Here is a 21475-nt window from a genome sequence, read left to right on the forward strand (position 1 = left end):
CATGGACAGAGGAGCCTGGTGGGCTAGTCCATAGGGTAGCAAAGATCTCTCAGTTCATTTAAATCAGGAAGGTAAATGCCATTATTACCCCATTTTCCAGAACAGGAAACTGAGGCTGGGAGCTCTGGGTCTTTCTCGTACCTAATATACGACAGATGCTCAAGTCAAACCCAGGTCCATCTAACTCCAAATCATGAGCTTTCTTTTTTTTTCTTTTCACTTCTAGCTGCCTCTAGTCAGATTAGAGTTTTAGTTTAAGAAAGAGAATTTCTCAGAAAGACCAGTGAGTTAGCCTTTTCTAAGAGGAGGTCGTTAGTAAATCGTTCAAGTTTTGTTTGTGAAGTGTGAAAGTGTTAATCCTTCAGTCATGCGACCCCATGGACTGTAGCCTGCTAGACTCCTCTGTGGATTGCCATTTCCTTTGTGAAATCGCCTGTCAAAAATATTCTCTTCAGGACTTCCTTGGTGGTTGAGTGGCTGAGATGCCGCGATTCTAGTGCAGGGGTGTGCTGCGTGCTAAGTCGCTTCAGTTGTATCTGAATTTTTGCCACCCTGTGGACTGTAGCCTACCAGGCTCCTCTGTCCATGGGATTCTCCAGGCAAGAATACTGAAGTGGGCTGCTGTGCCCTCCTCCAAGGGACCCCAACCCAGTGATGGTACCTGCTTCTCTTATAACTCCTGCATTGGCAGGCGGGTTCTTTACCACTAGCGCCACCTGGGAAGCCCAAAAGAATCATAAGCTCTTTAAAAGTTGAGCGTGGATTCCAGGAAAGATTGAAGGTGGGAGAAGGGGACCACAGAGGATGAGATGGTTGGATGGCATCACCAACTCAATGGACACGAGTTAGAGTAAGTTCCGGAAGTTGGTGATGGACAGGGAGGCCTGGTGTGCTGCAGTCCATGGGGTCTCAAAGAGTCGGACACGACTGAGCAGCTGAACTGAACTGAACTGAACCAGCCCATCCAGAGGAGCTGTCCTCACACACGGTCCTGTAGAACACACAGATTACGTGAAACACCTGCACCATCCCATCCCAGAAATCTACTGATGGTGCACTGCCTGTACCTGGGTCAGATTTTTAAAAAGTGAGCATAATGGACAGAACACTTGGCTATTTCAATTTCCTGTCTATTAAGCATATATCTGATTTGCACATAATTATATTAAGCTATTTTATGTTTAAAACATCAATTTTTCATCACTGAGGGAATTCATGGGTTCCAGACTGGAATATTTTCTCCAAGTCAGTCAGTATACTTGACATTACCTTGGAATTTAATGACAGACTCAAATCCCTTTGAAATGCTTATTAAGACTGGTATGCTCTTCAGGCCATTTCTTTTTTCTTTTGCTTCTCTGTTCTTTGATGCCTTGCACCACAGGTATGTGCTAATTCCTTGATTGGGTGAGGTAAATGGCTTATTCTCAGAGCAAGCCACATCTGATCTGTACAGAGAATGTTTATAGTCTCATCCTGTGATCCCAGAGGCACTTTATTTCCAAAATACACAGTATTTGGAGATAGAAGAATTGTTCTTGACTGCAGACTTCACTCTTTAGTTACAAGTTTGTCTGGCTTCAGCTTTGTTTTTAACAATAAAACTCTGCACTGTGGGCCTCAGATCCCTTTATAAATATTAGCCACATCTTCTGCTCACCCAAGAGAAGTGGGAAACATTTGCTTGCTCAGTCCTGGAAATGCAAGCAGTTAGAAACTAAACAGTTTTTCTGCAGAAAAGGGACCTCGAGAATCATGCAGTCCAACCTCCTTTTTACACATTCGGACACTGTGGCCCAGGACAGTCAAGGGACCAATCACCCCCAGTGTCACGTGACTCACTCCATCACTCTGTTCAGATCCCTGCCCAGAGCTCACCTCTTCACACAGTCTCCCAGAACCAGTCTAACCAGAATATACCACACACTGTGGGTCTCTGTATCCTTTTTCTGCACGTTTTTTAAAAAATATTTATATCATTTACACGCATGTATTATCTTTCTCTCCTAGAACAAATACAGTTTTCCTAAGTTTTGTTTACTGCCATATCTCTAGAAACTGCCTCATAATAGATGCTCAATAAATTCCAAATGAATAAATGAAGCTACAGATGGCAGCAGAGAATCCTGGGGCTGACAACGTGTCCCACCAAATGTGAACGGTGGCCCCCTTTTCCCTCATGGTCCTTCCCTCCCCTCAATCCAAACAGCACCAATGGCAAACATGTGCTGATGTTTACTGTGCTTCAAACACAGTAAACACACTTTACTGAATTAACTAATTTAACCCTAACTATAAACCCTACAGGGGTTCTCATGTGGCTCAGCAGTAAAGAACCTGCTTGCCAATGCAGGAGAGGTGGGTTCAGTCCCTAGGGTCAGGAAGATCCCCTGGAGAAGGAAATGGCAACCCATTCCAGTATTCTTGCCTGGGAGATCTCATGGACAGAGGAGCCTGTCAGGCTCCAGTCCATGGGGTCACAAAAGAGTTGGACATGACTCAGCAACTAAACAACAACAAATAAACCCTACAAGGTGGGTATGACGGTTACCGTACTTTCCAGATGAGGACACTCAGGCATAGAGAAGCTGAACAACTTGGTGGGGGCCACAAGGCCTGGAAGTGGTGGTGCTGGCATTACAACCAAGAGCCCACACAGGTCACTATTCTGTTCGACCTTTCTTTTTGGGGGTGGGGGGCACCCCGACCTATGGACTTTATACTTTCTTCACCCCTTCCCCAAGTGAATATTGGGGGTGGCCCAGAAGGTCATGATGCTTCTTTCACAAAAAGGAAGCTCAGCTAGAGGCAAGAAAGGGTAAAGTCAGAGGCTTTACGGCCAAGAGGACAGATTCAAGAAGGAGGGGGCTGGCTGGGAAATGGGAGACAACCAGCCTGATTCCCAGGTGAGCACACGGGTGGGGGCCGGAGGAGCAGGGCTCCCCGCGCCGGGGACGGGATGAGCGGGGAGCCCCACATGGGTGTACGCAGGGCCAACCACGTGACCACGGCAGGTAAGGCTGGGCAAAGTACCAACCGTGAATCACTGAAAAACGCCACCAACCCCAAACCCATTCACTGAAGAATCACGAAACGGAAATGGACAGCAGTAAAGCCAGGTGTCTAGAAAAACAGGTTAAGGAGAGATAAGCCACCCGTGCAGCGTGTCTTAACGAGGACAGAGTGGGAGCTGGAGGCGGGCCTACTTGCGTGAGAAAGAGGACCGCTTGCTCCCGGCGGCAGACATGGGGACCTCAGGAGCCGAGATGCTGCCGGTGCTGCTCGAGGAGCTAAAATCAGCTTCACTACCTGAAAAAACAAAGGCGGGGAGAAGCATGACGGACAGGAAACTCGACACCCGAGAGCCCGCTGGCCGATGCCCTGCCCTCTGAGGTCCCCGGCTCCCGCGTTGGCACACGGACGCAGCACGTGGCGGGGTTCCAGCGCTCCCAGGCTCCCAGCGTTTTCCTCAAAGCCGACGAGAGGAGGCGCAGGCATGAGGACGGTGTCGCCTAAACACAGCCTGGAAGCACCGGGAGGCCCGTTTCCTAGATGCCTGGCTTTCCGCGGACGAGCCGCGGTCTCCCAGTCCGGAGACAGCGCCCGTCGTTCCCTCCCGGTTCCCCGGGCGCGCCCGGAACATGAACGCGCCGACCTCAAGTTCGGCAGCAAGAAAAACAAGCTTGTCAGCCCCAGAGCGGTTTTTCCAAGAGAGTTTATCTTTCGGCTTTGCAGTCGTCTAGCCATACTTGAATTTGGCACGTTAGGGTCTGGAGATAATCAACCGGCTCGAAATAGGAGGAAAGCCTGCGCTCCAGATAACAGCTCCAAGCCCCGCTATCTGATCCTCCACTTCTCTGACCGCAGCTGCAGCTTTTCTATGAAGAACACAACCTTAACAGAACAGCAGGAACTTAACATTTCCAGAGAGCTGTGAAACAAGTTCACAGTGACCAGTGATGGAACCTGTGAATGATAATTGAGATTTGAAACCGCAGTTTTGGGGGGTAGGTGGAGGGGTTGTTTACAAAGATCACAGTATGTTTTAAGCACAGACTAGGGTTCAGTGTATAATTGAAAACATGCTGTGTGGTAGAATAATGAACATAAATTCATTTTTAACAAAACAAAGTTTTGAAATAGTAATAATGAAAACATTCCATGGATTGCCTGGAAGTTCAGGGGCGTGGAAGAGGTAACAGGACAACAGGAAGAAAAGAAAGAGGATTTTTTTTTTAAGATGAAAGTCCAAATGCTTTTGGAAAAATCAATCGAGGTACACAATTTTATTTGATCTTGTTTCTCAACTCCTATGCCACAATTTGTGACTCTTCTGGCCTAGAACTCAGAACCAGATCACATTTCTGATTGAGGAAAATACGAATAATCTAAATCACTTGAGTTTCTGATAGGCAGTGACTAGTAATCATCATTTATTTTTAATTTAATTTTACTTTTTAGGCTGCGTTGTGTACATGTAGGAGCTTAGTTCCCCAAATAGGGGTCAAACCCATGCCCCCTGCTTTGGATGCACAGAACTTTAACCACTGAAGTCCTGATGATTGTGACTCTTTATTGAGAGCCTACTAGGTTCCAGGCCCTTGTTCAAGATTCTTTCTATTCCTTGACCTATTAATCTCGACATCTGTGTAAGGCAGATATTAACCTTGTCTTCTACTGTTGAGGAAACAAAAGTTGATTTATTTGCCCAAGGCTTGTGGGTGATGAATTCTGTCCAGGACCAAATCCCCATGCTACCCCTGTGATAACATGTCCCAAGAAGACTGTAAAAGAAGCGGGACCTGGGGAGGTTCCTGAATAAACTACCATCTCCCTGACAGCCAAGATGAGCCACGAGGACAAGAGGCGGCCAGACTGGCCCACTGGTAAACAGATGCTCTTACTGACGGTGTGTTTTGGTTTTGCTGAAGGGGGAGGCGAGTAACAGCAAGGCAAAGAGAAAGATCCCTTGTCTGGTTTCTAGGACCTCTCGGGAAGGTCAGCCTCTTCTGGAAAAGAGATCAGGAAGGACCCCTTAGGGCAGATAACAGCTGAGAATCCCAACTCCCAGCAGAATTCTGGGAGGATTAAGGTAGCAATTTATCAGAACCAGGACTGGCTATTCCTTCTGGATTTCAGAGACTTTGTCTAATGATGTAATGAACTCCCAGAAGCTCCTTGAACTTAATTAGTTGCCTCTGAGTAATGCGTTGGCTAAACTATAGTATTTCACAGTTTCAAGGACTCATGATTGGTAATGCTACCCAGGAATACAGTAGTCCTGACAGTCTGCTCCAACTTTGTCTGCTAGCAAATTACCAGGTTGGTTATAAAATGATAAAGGTGGATGATTTTCAAAAATAGGTCCTGTGGTTGCAGCCATCAGGGTTAAGATATTATTTTCTGATGTAAAATTATTACTCTGAGACACCCAATTTTCATTCTTTAAAAGGTATGCAAAGACCCATCAATATAATTTAACTGCCTGCATAAAAATGGAAATTCTAGAACAGAAACAGACCTTTGCTGAAAATCCATTGTTATTTAACGATGCCTCTGACCTGCAGTTATTGTGTGTGTGTGCGCGCGCTAAGTTGCTTCAGTCGTTTCTGGCTCTTTGTAAGTAACCCTGACCCCATGGACTGTAGTCTACCAGGCTCCTCTGTCCATGAGATTCTCTGAGCAATAAAACTTAGAGTGGGTTGTCATGCCCTCCTCCAGGGCATCTTCTTATATCTCCTGCACTGGCAGGTGGGTTCTTTACCACTAGCACCACCGGGGAAGCCCCTCTGCAGTTATTATGTACCTTGAGCTGAAGGGACCACGTTGTTCTAAATTTATTGCTACTGGCACTCAATATATTGACCTGTTAGTGTTTGCAGGGCCTAAGGGCACTTTGTTCCTGTGCTTTTCTAACTTACCTTGTGCACATCAGAAAGAGACTGAGAAGACCCATCCAGGGTACAACTGTATTCAGGACTATCTGAGTAATATTACAGTGAAGAATGTAAATGCTACTTGCCTATTTCTGTTGATGACTTTTAAAAATATAAACTATTTACAGTTTGCTTATTGTCATGTAAAGTCAATGCACTCTTTTTTAAAAAGGGATATACAGAAAAGTCAATTTTACTATGGCATCTGAATATATTCTCCCCATTTACTAAACAGGATAACTAAGAGAACAGCTGGAGACCTGAAAACCTCTTATCTATCTATTAGCTGCAACAAAGATACCAAGGAGAGGCACTCTTTATGTATTTCCTTTAAACAGCGTATACAACTAGGTGATTGGGGTGGGTACTGTATGTAGTTCAATGCTCTTGTGGGTTACTAGAGTCATACAAAGAGAGTTCCTAACCTAAAAACATAAGCCCTGAATCAGACAGCCCAGGTTCAAATCCCACCTCTACTGCTTATGAGATGGAAGACATAATAGGCACATTACTTCACCTCACTCTGTCTTGATTTCTTAATCTGTAAATGGAGATTGATAATCATAGCATCCACCTCATGGGGTTATTGTAAGCAATGAGTATCTATCTCCTGTCTCAGAAAAACACCTGATCTGTTGTAAGCTCTAAATAAATGTTAGCTGTTATTATTACTCTGCAGGACTTAAAAAGACAACTTTTATTATACTATGCATTTCTTTTGTGGAAGATTTAAAAAACAGCAGTGATCCAGAGGGGAAAATATAGCCTATAATTCCATCACCAAAAAATAACCTTTTGGTATATAACTATTCAGCATTCATACTTAATACATTATTATGTAACCAAATTGTTTTTCTTTTAATGTATGAACAACTTTAAAACACGGCACATTTTATTAAATCAATGAATATGTAGGCCACGTTCATTTTCTATCATTAATAGTAAACATTATGTACCAGAAACCATCCTGAGCATCTTTTACATGTTAAGTCACTTACTTTTCATAGGACAGACTCCATGTGGTAGGGACAGCTATCAGTCCGTTTTAGAGGTAAGGAAGAGAAGCTGAGTGACACACACCGGAGGACACAGTAAGAAGTGGAGCCAAGAGGGAAACCAAGCCGTCTAACCCCAGAGTGCCTGCTCTTAAACCCACATGGGCTTAATGGATACCCTTGAGCATACAGATTTACACTCTTGTTTGATTATTTCCTTAGAATAAATTCCTAAAAGTAAAATATTTAAACCAAAGTATATACTCATTTTAAGACTTTTAATATATATTCCATAGGGATTTTTTGTATGGCATGAGCCTAAAGCAGTTTTTGCGGAAAAGGAAGTATTTGCCCCCATCTGCTGGTATGTAGACACCTATTGGTAAATCTCTGATGTCACAGGGAATGCTTCAGCAAAGCACAGGGGAAAATATTTGGCCACTGAAGAGCTGTGCTTGAGAAGCTGAAGGGAATTTTAAAATGTGCATATCCAAGTCAATATCCTCATCAATACTGTCTTCGATCAGGTACTGGGGTAGGTGGAGCAGGATCCCAGGACTGAACAGGGAGGATACACTTGATGACCTCTGAGCTACCTTGCGATGCTGATGTCTGGTGATTACACACCAGGCAGCAGACAGCACCTTCCAGCCATAAAGGAGCTGCGATCGCCGGCCTCCAGGAGCTCTGTGGGTTTCTATTCAGTAGTGCTGCTGGATTCTCTTGAGAGGCCTTACTTATATTCATAACCTTAGGGTAATGAGCATCCTGTGCCTGTGATGGCAAGGCCGGGAATTAGAGAAGGAAGGGAAAATGGAAACAAAATATACGGGCAAAATTTACTGATAACTAGATGTTTTTTTTTTTAAAACACTGTCTGCGATCCAGTCTCTTAGGACGTTATTATTTTTGCCTGCTTTCAGGACACTGTGAGAATATCATCAGAATATCACACAGGCCTCTGAGAACAGAGAACTCCTGACATCTACGAAGTGGTAACAAGCCATCCTAAACCGCTGCTTCAAGCAACCCCAAACCTTCTTTTATCCTTTGTTACCACAAAACAATCAGATTAATTCAGATTGGCCACCCATATCTCCACCTCAAATAAAATCAGCAAATAACAAAAACACCCCAGGCCCCCATCAATTCATCTTCCCATCCCCCGTCCCCACACACAGATACACAGATCTTCTATTTAAAGGTCTCCAGGGAAGGGAGAGGAGCCATTTTCACTAAGGCCAAGCAGCACTATTAAGGAGCAGCTGGAGCAGTGGACATGTGTAATTACAGATGAAGCTACTCCAAGTCTATTCAGTAGCACTGACCCTTAGCTGCAGAGCTTAGCTCTGGGGGCCCAGCCAAGGAATCCAAAAAATGCTTCACAGCCGAAAGAAGATTTTTGTTTTAGTTATTGCAAACTAACCCCAAAACTTCCATAGGTATTTATGTCAGAAAGGGAATATTTGATCTAAAGATCAACAAATTGATTGAAATATATCTACACATATGTTGTAAATATTTTCTTTCAGTTTATTATTTGTCTTTGACTCTATTGTACTTTTATTACTTAGATTTTATGTTTATAGTTATGTAGTTAGATTTATCAATACAAAATTATTCACTTCTACATACTTTAAATTTGAACTTCTGTTTATAAATGTTTATATATGCTTTCAAATGTATGGCAGTTCCATATGAACATCAATCAGAATGAAGATAAATCCTTTCTGAAATTATAAAATGGAAATGGTATTTACAACCTTTCAGGAGGACATGATCTGATATGCAAGAATATGTGGAAGTGAATAATTTTGTATTGATAAATCTAACTACATAACTATAAACATAAATCTAACCACATAAAAATAAAATAGCAGAGTCATAGACAAATAATAAACTGAACGAAAATATTTATAACATTTATAGATAAAGGGCTAATTTCCTTAATTTACCAAAAGCTCAAACAAATTAGGAAGAACAGAAAAATGCGCAAAGGACATGAACAGTCAGATGGCAGACAAAGAGAGAAAAACAAAAAACCGATATACCTGAAAAGCCATACAATCTCACTTATAAAATTAAAAATGGAAATGAAAAGAGTTTTTTCATCAGATCGGCAAAAAAAAAAGTCAGAGTTTGATAACACTGGTTCTGTTAAGGGTTTGGGGCAAAACACTAGTGTGAATTGGTGCAGTGTGCATAAAAAAGAAAACTGTACTGCTGGGAACTTATCCTGCACGTAAGCATCCAAAAAAGACAAGTAAATTGTCCATCAGTACTGACAGGTTAAGTCAGGCGGTACAGCAAACTAAATGGATACTCTACAACCATGAAAAGGGGTGACATGGACCTGTATGTGCTGAGATGAAAAGACCTATTACTCGACCCAAAAAGCAAGATACAGAAGAGTGGGTGCGGCATGCTTGCTTCTCTGTAAATAAATCTTTAATCATGTATAAACCTGCTACATGCATAGAACGTATTTTTTGAGGAACAAAAGGAGATCTGGTAATAATGGTTTCCCTTGAAAATAGGACAATGAGGGTATAAAGAGACTCTTCGTTTTATAACTTCCTGAGCCATCTGGCTTTTCTAGCCAAGTGCATGTTACTCTTGTTATAAAAATTGTAAGTAGGGGAATAGTACAATTATGGACAATTGATTTTTCTCTTTTTTTCCTTGAAAGTCTAAGACCTTAAAGGAAAATCATCATATAATAAAAGTAATCACACCATATAATGCAGTATTATGAGGGTTTGGGAGTCAAGCCACTTGGGTTTGAATTATGGCTCTTCTATTAACTCTATGGTGCCTCGAGCAAGTTGTTTACCCTCTCTCTGCCTCAGTTTCCTCATCTGTAAAACAGGGATGAAAATATTAAGAGCAGGTAGTGCTAAGGGACTGTGGGGATTAGGTGAAACATGAAAAGAAATGAAGACAGTGCCTGGCACACAGCCAGCACTCGTTACAGGTAAGCTATTATTATTTCTAAGTAGAATTATTACTTCTAGCTAGAATTATTTCTAACTAGAATTACTGGTACAGCGGCTTGAGGGCTGGAAAAGGGCTTTTTCAGGCATCATTCCCTTAAAAAGCCCCACAACAGGAAATGCTTTATCTCACTTGAGTCAGGCATCTTTATAGTCACTCTTTACAAATGGTGGTCTTCCCTCAGTGGAGAGCATGTTTCTACTTTTAACCGTATGTGTATCCGTGTGTGTCTACACAATAGAGTATGTAATAAAGATCCATGGGCCTGAGCTTCCCTGGTGGTCCAGTGGTTAAGAATCTGCCTTGAAATGCAAGGGACACTGGTTCGAGCCCTGGTCTAGGAAGATCCCACATGCCGAGAAGCAACTAAGTCAGCGCATCACAACTATTGAGCCTGTGCTCTAGAGCCCATGTGCCACAGCTACTGAAGCTTGGACCCTTGGAGCCTGTGCTCTGTAACAAAAGAAGCCACTGCGATGAGAACCCTGCGGCCTGCAATGAAGAGTAGCTCCCGCTCATTACAACTAGAGAAAAAGCCCACACAGCAAAGAAGACCCAGCACAGCCAAGAATAAATAAATAAATTAAATTATATTAAAAAAATATCCATGGTCCTAAAACGAACTCCCCATGGACGCTTCTAAAAATCTTTAGAGTTGCTCCTGCATGAGAAGCCTGCTTTCAGAAAAGCCCAGGGAAAATGCACACACCTTTACAACAGCTCAAGTCTTGGCAAAGGCCAGTCCCCTGAGAAAGGGAGGGAGGGAGAATGGGAGAGGAGGCATAGAGGGCCAACAGGTCAAGGACAACACCATCAGATTCACTCCTTTATCTTGGCCTGGCTCAGCTACCTATATTTGGCAGAAATACAATCTACCTGGCAACCAAGAAAAGTGGATGCAAGAAATGATAAGCAAAGAGGAGGGTATAAATAAACTTCCAGAAGGGAAGAGAAAGTGAATATTTCTGACCAGGGCAAAAAGCTTATTAATCTCTCACAAGGCCTGAGGATATAACTAGTCTCTATCTCACCCCCCAGGAAAATTAAGACTCTGCATTGGCTAACCACAGCAGAGTACAGGGCAGGAGAATGGGTTTGTTTGGCTTCGTGAACAATCTTCCAAGTTCTCTGGGCCTGTTATCTTCATTACTAATACATAAGTGTGATCCTGCTGATTTATCAGAGATGCTGCTGCTGCTGCTAAGTCGCTTCAGTCGTGTCCGACTCTGTGCGACCCCATAGATGGCAGCCCACCAGGCTCCCCTGTCCCTGGGATTCTCCAGGCAAGAACACTGGAGTGTGTTGCCATTTCCTTCTCCAGTGCATGAAAGTGAAAAGAGAAAGTGAAGTCGCTCAGCCGTGTCCAACTCTTCTTGATCCCATGGACTGCAGCCTACCAGGCTGGCCAAGAGGCAAATGATAGAGATCAATCAGTTCAATCTAAGGCCAATCAGGGAAGAAGGCAATGGCAACCCACTCCAGTATTCTTGTCTGGAGAGTCCCATAGCAACAGCAGCAAGGCCAATCAGATGCCTCTGGGGTCCTCCAGCACCGCTGCCATGCACAACTCAGCATCCCCAGAAGGGGGCACCAGCTTGAAAGTTTACACACCAACAAGTTCTACCCAAAGAAGGCTCTACAAAGCCTGGTTCCACCTCGCTAGCCATGTGTTATTGGCCAAGTGTTTTTTAACCTCTGTAAACCTTAGTTTCCTTATTTATTTATGGAGTAAATGTGTGTGTCTGTGTGTATGTATATGGGCTTCATAGGTGGCACTAGTGGTAAAGAACCTAAATGTACGATGTGACGTAACAGACTAGGGTTCAATTCCTGGGTTGGAAAGATCCCCTGGAGGAGGGTATGGCTACCCACTCCAGTATTCTTGCCTGGAGAATCCCATTGACAGAGGAGCCTGGCAAGCTACAGTCCATGGGGTTGCAAAGAATCTGACATGATTGAAGCAGCTTAGCAGGCAGGAAGCAGGCATATATATATATATATATATATATATATATATATATATATATATATATATATAAAACATCTGTTGGATCATCAAAAAAGCAAGAGAGTGCCAGAAAAACATCTACTTCTGGTTTATTGACTATGCCAAAGCCTTTAACTGCATGGATCACAACAAAGTGTCAAAAATTCTTCAACAGATGGGAATACCAGACCACCTAACCTGCCTCCTGAGAAATCTGTATGCAGGTCAGGAAGCAACAGTTAGAACCAGACATGGAACAACAGACTGGTTCCAAATCAGGAAAGGAGTACGCTGTCAGTCTGTATATTGTCACCCTGCTTATTTAACTTATATGCAGAGTATATCATGTGAAATGCCTGGCTGGATGAAGCACAAGCCGGAATCAAGATTGCTGGGAGAAATATCAATAACCTGAGATATGCAAATGACAACACCCTTACGGCAGAAAGTGAAGAAAAACTAAACAGCCTCTTGATGAAAGTGAAAGAGGAGAGTGAAAAAGTTGGCTTAAAACTCAGCATTCAGAAAACTAAGATCATGGCATCCAGTCCCATCACTTCATGGCAAATAGATGGGGAAACAATGGAAACAGTGAGAGACTTTATTTTGGGGGGCTGCAAAATCACTGCAGATGGTGACTGCAGCCATGAAATTAAGACACTTGCTTCTTGGAAGAAAAGCTATGACCAACCTAGACAGAATATTAAAAAGCAGAGACATTACTTTACCAACAAAGGTCCGTCTAGTCAAAGCTATGGCTTTTCCAGTACTCATCTATGGATGTGAGAGTTGGATTATAAAGAAAGCTGAGTGCTGAAGAACTGATGCTTTTGAACTGTGGTGTTGGAGAAGACTCTTGAGAGTCCCTTGGACTGCAAGGAGATCCAACCAGTCAATCCTAAAGGAAATCAGTCCTGAATATTCATTGGAAGGACTGATGCTGAAGCTGAAACTCCAATACTCTGGCCACCTAATGTGAAGAACTGACTCATTTGTAAAGACCCTGATGCTGGGAAAGATTGAAGGCAGGAGGAGAAGGGGATGACAGAGGGTGAGATGGTTGGATGGCATCACCAACTCAATGGACATGAGTTTGAGTAAGCTCCGGGAGTTGGTCATGGACAGGGAAGTCTGGAGTGCTGCAGTCCATGGGGTCACAAGGAGTCAGACACGACTGAGCAACTGAACTGAACTGATATATATATATATACACACACACATATATTTAAGGTTAACTTATTGTTTAATAAAGATGTATTGAGCATCTGCTGTGTGCCATGTGTCAGGCCCTGCTCTAGGTGGGTGATTTCTACCTTGTAGAGTTGTGGTGAAGTTGAAATGAATGGGAAGTGAAATGCATGATAAGTGCTTGACATGCTCATAAATCTTAATCTGATAATAATTATTAATAATGCAATTATTTCTAAAGCTTACCATGTATAAGCATCACCTGGGAAGTGGAGATTTCTGGGCAACACTCAGAAATTCCTTTAGAAGGCTGGGAAGGGGGGGGTGAGCCAGGAATCAGCATTTTAAGTAATTACCATAGATGACTGTGCAGCAGATAGTCATGGACCACACTGTGAGGAGGAGAGCTCCAAAGATACAGAGCACAGGAAATCTCTCTCCAGTCCGGTCAAACTCAAGAGCTTTTTTCCATGGCAAGTGGAAGGTGAGTGAGCAGGAGTTAAGAGGGCTTCACTCGAGGGCAAGGCACAAAGGAGAGAGGAGTCAAACCTACAGAGTGATCTCTGCCGATGCAGCCCTCCAGAAGCATGTTCCTGGGCTGGGTGCATTCTCAGAGGATTGGAAGGAAAGGGGGGACATATAGAAGATACCAGTTCCAGCCAAGCTCATGTGCACACATGTCGGTTTGTAAAGCCAGTAGGACACTTAGCAGTTTATCCATGGTTTGAAGTCCTCATAATCCGGTTTTAAAGAGCAAGAGCTGAGCACTTTGGACTTGGGGGTATCAGCAATCATCCAACATTGATACAGCTCACAGCCCAGCCAGCTCTCCACTGGGTCATCCCATCAGCCCTAACCCTCTGGTAGGCTCGAGTTGTCCCTGGCTGACATGCCAAGTGAAACCAGGGAGCCACACATGCTTGCAGAGCCTCCCACATTGAACCAGCGTTGGGCACAGGCCCTTAAGAAGGTGAGCTTGAAGGGCAACCCTCGGCCACACGGCCTTCCACTAAACAGGTCTGGGAAGGGTGGCCTCCACAGTGGCCATGAACTTCATCCACACTGATTATCTTGCGGGCCTGGTAATAACACGAGCCAATCCTCCTTGAAGAATTTTTCACTCTTACATGTTCCTCATCTTTGATTTGTCAAGTTTATTCAACTGAGTTGCTGCCACTTAGGGGAAAAAAGCCAGCTGGTGAGCCTGCTGCTTCTATTTAAGGAGACGTGTTTATCCAGCGTTTACCAAAATGAGGTGCTTGCCCTCCGTGTCTGGCAGGAAAACCTAAATCAGGGAAAAAGCACGACTCAAGGTGGCAGTGGTGGGTTCGGAGCAGGGCTGTCACTGTGGGGACAGCTGCCGGGGGAGGAAGGAGGTGGTGAAGGGGTCGGGGGAGACCTGGGGACTGACGTGTCACTGAGCCTACAAAGGCAGAGCAGGGCTCGGATGCTCATCCAGAACTGCAGGATATAAGGCGGAAGGGTCAGGGACGGGTCTTGTTCGAAGTCCCCTGACTTTCCACGCTTAGTGAGGCCCTGCTCTCAGCAAGCAGTTCGAGACCATGAATGGAACAAAATCACCCACTTGTTAGGAAGAAGATGAGGTAATTTATAATTTGCTGCAGAGACACACAGCAGGGTTCTACAACAGCACTTCTTTCTTTCTTTCTAAACCTCCTTAAGCACAGGTTTCTAAAATAGACTCCAAGACCCAACAGTCTCGACTGCCTCCTGGCATCTTCATCACGGTCACCACCACGTGATTCGGGGCACACCTATCAGTCGGCATCTCCACTCCCAGGCTCCCGGGAGGGCCCCCACCCAACACCCCCAGGGAAGCCGCGTCTCCCACTGCCACACTCTCCTGACTTAAGCAGCAGCCCTGACCTTTCTCTTCACTCCATTTAACCCATCTGCCTCTGGAACTACATCACTGGATCTTGTCAGCCCTTGGCCTTGCTCCGCTTCGAATATTTTGACATCCTTTCACCTTGATTCCTGAATAATTTATCCTCTCTATATATAGCATTTTCAATCCCCATGAAGTTGTTTCTCGTCGCTTTTTATGAGGCGATACAGCTCAGCAGCCTCTGTTACTAGCTGTGTGACCTTGGGAATGGCACTTGGCCTCTCTGTGCCTTCTATGGACAGAATGGTAATGGAAGCTCTCTTACAGAGTTGTTGTAAGGGTTATGTAAACTAGTATAGGTAAAGCATGTAAAAAGTAGGGCCTGGCGCTTGGTTTTGATTTTTGTTCTCATGATGTCCCTCTCTGAATCACATCTGGGTCCCAATCCATGATGGGCCCAGTCGGAGAGGACTTGGAGCACAGAGCAGGAGTGAGGTGGGAAGCACAAAGCAGGAGTGAGGTGAGGAGCACAGAGCTGGAGTGAGGTGGGGAGCACAGAGCAGGAGTGAGGTGAGGCTGTAGTGTGGGGTGTAGTCACGAGCAAGGATTCAAAACAAGCAAGAAAATAACCAGAAGAGTCTCCCAGAGGATGGTAAAGATTCTGCCTCCTCCCTTTAGATTCTAAATTGAGTAAATCCTCAGACCTGGGCTCTATTGACTGAATCTTCCAATTTCACAGGACAGCCTCAAGCACATTAAACAACAGACAGCTAACCATCGAAACTTCTCGCAGGGTCGGGGGCGGGGGTGGCCACAAATACACACTCAGGATACAGCATCTCCACAAGGGTGAGATTTCGTCAGGTCCTTTGCACACCTAGCAAATGTCATGTTGAGATGCTGAACCTGGTTTCTTCAGAAAGAGGCAAACTTCTTAGGAGGGAGATACATTAGGTGCTAAAAGAGGTCAACAAAGGAGAACACTATTCCCTACAGGAAGCATTATGATTCCAGGAGATGCTCAGTGAACCAGCGAGCTCTGGAAACTATTCACGACCATCTGAGACTGAAGCAGGAGGAGCTGTGGAGATGGGCACCAGGTGTCCGGGGTGAAGGGGCGGCCGGAGGAGACAGCAGTGCCGCGGGGAAGGGGAAGCCGCATCGGGAACGAGGCCATCAAGGCAGTTTAGGCCCAGGTGAGTTGAAAATCCTTCTAAGACACAGCCGCAAAGTTTGGTTGGATACAGATCTTTTTCATTTCTAGAACCTTTGCTTCTCCGAGAAAACATGTAAATGTGACTTTTCTCAGGCAGGCGGATAGGGAAGAAAGGGACACATCTATGTTTTTCCTACTCCAGGGACACTATAGCCTTTAGTTTTGTCTGAAGTGACTCTACTGACAATCCTTGATGATCTACTGATCTCCCCGCTTCCTTAGTGATCTCCGTTGATAAGCTGCACCGACTGAGACAAGGTGAGAGGCAGTGGCCAAAGCTTGAGGTCACAGAGAGCTGCACGGACCCAAGCCTGGACCTAGAGACTGGGGCTGCGTTGTTTTCTCTGCAACCCAGAAAGCTATTTTCCCACCCACTGTCCACACTGAAATATGAGTCTGAGAGGCACAGAACTGAATTAATCAAATTCCTTGGTTCTTGACACACACTCCTCATTGATTCATGCAAGACTATCTTTAGTTTTATTTACTAACTGGTTTCTTTATTTATGTTTTTGTTTATTTCTTCACATTAATATTACAATAAATGAAGAAACCACCCTCATCACAAACGCTAGATTGTCGACACTAACTTACATCTATTTCTTCTTCCTTACTGCCTGTTCACCATTTCCTGGTTTTCATTTTTATAAATAGTGATCACATTTATTTGAATTTCCAAATGGCAAATTTTTTTTTTCTGTTTCATCTATTTTTCACTTTTTAATAAACAGGCTATCATGATATGTATAGTATTTGGGAAAATTTTCACTCAAAATTATGTTGTTAAAATACTCCATATAGTTATAGTACATTCATTTGACAACTGTATAATAGTCCACTGTATGACTTATTCCATAATTTATGTCTTAATTCTTCTGATGATGAGAAAATGAGTTCAGTTAATTCCAGCTACTCATCTAGCTAGGTTTTGCATTCTGATAAGCATCCACTTGCATTTCCAGAGGCTCAAATCCTCTAAAGAAAAATATCGACCCTATGGACTGTAGCTTGCCAGGCTCCTCTGTCCATGGGATTCTCCAGGCAAGAATGCTGGAGGGGGTTGCTGTGCCCTCCAGGGACCTTCCTGACCCAGGGATCGAACCCATGTCTCCTGGGTCTTTTGCATTGCAGGCAGACTCTTAAGCCGCTGAGCCACCTGGGAAGCCATATTTTTAACAAGCCCTTCAGGTCTCTGAACACTAAAGCTTGAGAATCGTTGTTCAAATACACCCTCTGACTAAGATCATATGTATCGGCTTCCTGAATGGCTGCCTCTGAGAAACAGAGCAGCAGGCTTGCCTCTGATTTAAAATATAGCTACACACCACAGCATACATTTTGGGAATAATTTTTTACATATTTCACACTCAAAATGAGTCAATTTCTGAGTTTACTTGGCATAATACTGAGTGTTACTAACTGTGCTTCATATAACCCACAGTACGTATTTAACATCTGTGGTTAAAAGCAGATTCTAGCATTGGTGGGTTCTGAAAGAAAATATCTGATCTTTCATTTAATGCCAGTGTGACCTTAGTGATTGATTAACCTCTTTACGACTCAGTTTCCTCACTCTAAAAAGGGATCCCATGCTGGTCGCATGGGACCATTGTAAGGATTCAGTGACATAATGCGGACTATGGTAAGTTCATTATTATTAATATTCATGTATTAATAGTCAGCATTATTACTTATTGGCTGACTTATCCCCATGTTTGGTATGTGTTGCTAAATATTAAGTTTCTCGAAGCATTCTTGCATATGGGCTCCATAAATGTGTTTTTTTAAAGCACCATGACTTAAATAAGAAGGTGAAGACTTTATTACATGACGAAACTCTTAATTCAAGTGATGAACTTATTACAGATCTCACTAATGATTAGAAATGGCTTATTATGTTCACACGCTGTCAATGTGCTGTACATGTATTCTCATTTAATACATATCAAGTCTATGAGACAGGTACAATTTTACTCCCATTTTACAGATGACAGAAGGGGAGAACAGATAACTTGCTCAAGATTACACAGCTTGTATATAGTGAAGCTGGGATTTGAAGGTGGACATTTAAGCTTGAGAAAAACCACAATAATACGCATCAAAATATGCCCTGAACACTAAGAATGCACATCTGTGCTAAGAGCTGGGGAGATTTTATTTTCCTCATAAGCGGTTGCCGGCTTGCTCAAGCAAAGGGCTTGCTGAAACCTTCGAAAATTCATTTACAAACCATCTGCCGTAGGAGTCTTAATAAGATTATTACCCTCTGTCCTGCCTCCCTTGTTTTAGTCACTAAGTCGTGTCTGACTCTTTGAGACTCCATGAACCGTAGCCCACCAGGCTCCTCTGTCCATGGGATTTCCCAGGCAAGAATAATGAAGTGGGTTGCCATTTGCTCCTCCACGGGATTGTCCCAACTCAGGGATCAAACCCATGTCTCCTGCACTGCAGGTGGATTCTTTACCACCGAGCCACCTGGGAAGCCCCACATTCCTTACTAGAGAGCAAACAGTTAATGAACACAGACCACACTTGCCAGGAGACAGCTCTTTTTAAATGTTTTTAGCACCTGAAGCCATCAGGCTGAGCCATTCACCTATTCTCAACAAAAATAATAGGATTGGGACTTCCCTGGTGGTACAGTGGTAAAGAATCTGCCTGCCAATGCAGGAGACACGGGTTCCATCCTTGATTCAGGAGGATCCCACATGCTTCGGAGCAGCTAAGCCTGTGAGCCACAACTATGCAGCCTGTACTTCAGTGCCTGGGACTGCAATAACTCAAAGGGCCACAACTACTGAAGCCCGAGCGCCCTAGAGCCTGTGCTCCACAACAAGAGAAGCCAGCACAATGAGAGGCCAGCTCACAGCAACCAGAGAAAGAGCCGGTGCAGCAACAAAGGCCAAGCACAGCCAAAAATGAATAGATTTTTAAAAATAGGATTGACTCTTCATTCTTAAATGAGAAGTTAACATATCATGGATACACTTAAGAGACTGCCAGTTTAAAACCTCTCACAGAGAGGGGGTTTTGACAGTGTGGTCTGAGGCCCGTCTGCATCAGTGTCACCTGGACACTTGCTGAAAACACAGATTCTTGGCTCACATCCCAAATCTGCCCATTGACATTTCCTCAAGTCATTCCCATAACACACATTTTTACAAACGCCCAGGCGATCTTTTATGCATGCTAAAGTCTGAGAGCCACTACAGTAAATGACTCTGGTTTTCAATATTTCACTATAGATTGCAGCCATATACTCGAATCTGTCTGTAGTAACTTCCGTGATCTGTCTGCTTCTTCGCATCCTGAATGCTCCACCCCAGGACACGATCATTTCTTGCCAGAATTATGACACCGCCACCCACTGTGATCCAGCTGCTCGTCGTGGCCCCGAGCACTCCATCTTCCATGCTGCTCCAGAGCATAAATCTCATTAGGTGATTCCCCTGTTGAAACCCTTAATGGTGCTCATGTCCTGAAGATAAAGTCCAAACTTCAATGCATGATCTACAAGCTGTCCATAGAATCTGTCCTGACTGCCACAACTGTGCCCCAGCTGGTGGAACCATTGACATTTCCGGAAGGCAGCAAAACTATCTCTGGACTTCCAGTTTTCACAAAAGCCATTCCCTTCACCTGGATGGATGATTTTTCTTTCCCTCTGGGCCTGGCTAACTACTACCTGTTCTTCAGCTCTCAGCTTAGCCTTGACCTTTAACTCCCTCAAGAAAGAGATCAGAAGCCCTTCCTTTATGCTCTCACCCCACCCAGAATTTTAATGAGCATTCATTTCATTGCTCTGCAACCGTCTGTAATTTCCTAGCCCACTGTCAGCTCCTTGAGGGCTCCTCTATGACTGCACCCGTGTCTAATGCAGCGCTGAATACACAGTAGCTGCTGTGGCCTTGAAAGATTTCATAACACTGAAAGTTCCTCCATACTCAGTATTCAGCAAGGGCGCCTGGAAAGGCTCTCGACTGAGTTACCTTTCTCTTTCTCTCCTTCCAGTTTGGGTTGACAGCCTGTTGTTATTTACGGTTAGGACAAATATTCCCTCCAATCCTACCTACCAATTGGGCTTCCCAGGTGGTGGCATGGTAAGGAATCCACCTGCAATGCAGGAGATGTGGGTTTGATCCCTGGGTCGGGAAAATCCCCTGGAGGAGGGCATGGCAACCAACTCCAGTATTCTTGCCCGGAGAATCCCATGGACAGAGAAGCCTGGTGGGATATGGTCTATAGGGCTGCACAGAGTCAGATACGACTGAAGTAACTGAGTACACATGCATGCCTACCTACCCATATGCCTAAATTTCTTAAAATTCAAGTTTTCAGCCCCAAATTTAGCATGCAAAAACCATGCAGCTTGGGAAGACCTCTGTCTTGTCCATCCCTGTATCCCCCAAAACTAAACACTGTACTTGACAGAGGAGACTCGGAAGAATATTTATTGAATGAAGGAAGGTACTAAAAGAACTTACAGATATGATTGTGGAAATACCACTAATTTGGGGGAAATCAGAAAGGAAGAGATGTAGCTGGTTGGTGATGAACAAAAAGTACAGAGGTTATCAAAGCAGAGAAAAGATAAATCCTGGAAATCACAAACTGCTATATTTGGTGTTGATCTCCAGTAAAACTGTAGGAAAGGTCCCTTCATAAGGTAAATAGAAGCCAGAAAGAGTTCACTAAGAACCTATAATCATAAAAAAAAATTTCATTCCTTTCCTGACGGAGTTATGATTTGGGGTGGCCACATAAATGGGTTACCTGGAATTCAGCAGGCAATTAGTCACAACACTTTGGAAAATCTTATGAACAAGGCTGCCATGGGAACTGGATGACAGCACAGTTCAGGACCCAAAGGATGTTGACTAATGATTGCCTGCCAACCTCGAGGGAAATCTCTAGTAACGTGTCACCTGGCTTTGTATCTGCCCTTATCCTATTTAACATGCTTTATTCATGACACAGATGAAAGCATGGACTGCCTGGTGCTGATGGCAGACTAGAGATTACACAGACCTTGAAGGGATAACTAATACAACAGATGACAGAGTCAGACACGAACACTACTAGCTGCTGTGTACTAAAAGCCTACTTCATCTACCTCTGATATTTTCTTGAATCTAAAGACATATGTTCTAAGACATACAGGGTGTAAAAGAAGAAACTGAGGTTCTGAGTGGTGATGAAACTTGCTCCAAGTCATGGAGCTGGTAACAGCAGAGCTGGCCAGTCTGACTCCAGGGTTGGCTTTCTGCTTTGTCCACTCTGCATGGGACCTTGTCATCAGAATTCACAATG

General features: G+C 44.0%; 1 protein-coding gene across 3 annotated transcripts in view; it reads right to left on the bottom strand.

Annotated features, from left to right (window-relative positions):
* SYBU (syntabulin) overlaps positions 1 to 21475 on the bottom strand; it is a 79135-nt gene that overhangs the window by 10988 nt on the left and 46672 nt on the right. For 2 of the 3 annotated variants that reach the window (XM_081503073.1, XM_081503074.1), the window contains one exon: positions 3207 to 3309. In XM_081503073.1, the coding sequence (XP_081359199.1) occupies positions 3207 to 3309 (103 nt within the window). Of the gene's footprint in view, positions 1 to 3206; positions 3310 to 3655; positions 3967 to 21475 lie in introns of all 3 variants that reach the window. The other variant, XM_081503075.1, reaches the window with a different exon arrangement.

The sequence above is a fragment of the Giraffa tippelskirchi genome, chromosome 6 (genome assembly GCF_054371585.1).
Source record: "Giraffa tippelskirchi isolate mGirTip1 chromosome 6, T2T-mGirTip1v1.2.pri, whole genome shotgun sequence".
Taxonomy (NCBI): domain Eukaryota; kingdom Metazoa; phylum Chordata; class Mammalia; order Artiodactyla; family Giraffidae; genus Giraffa; species Giraffa tippelskirchi.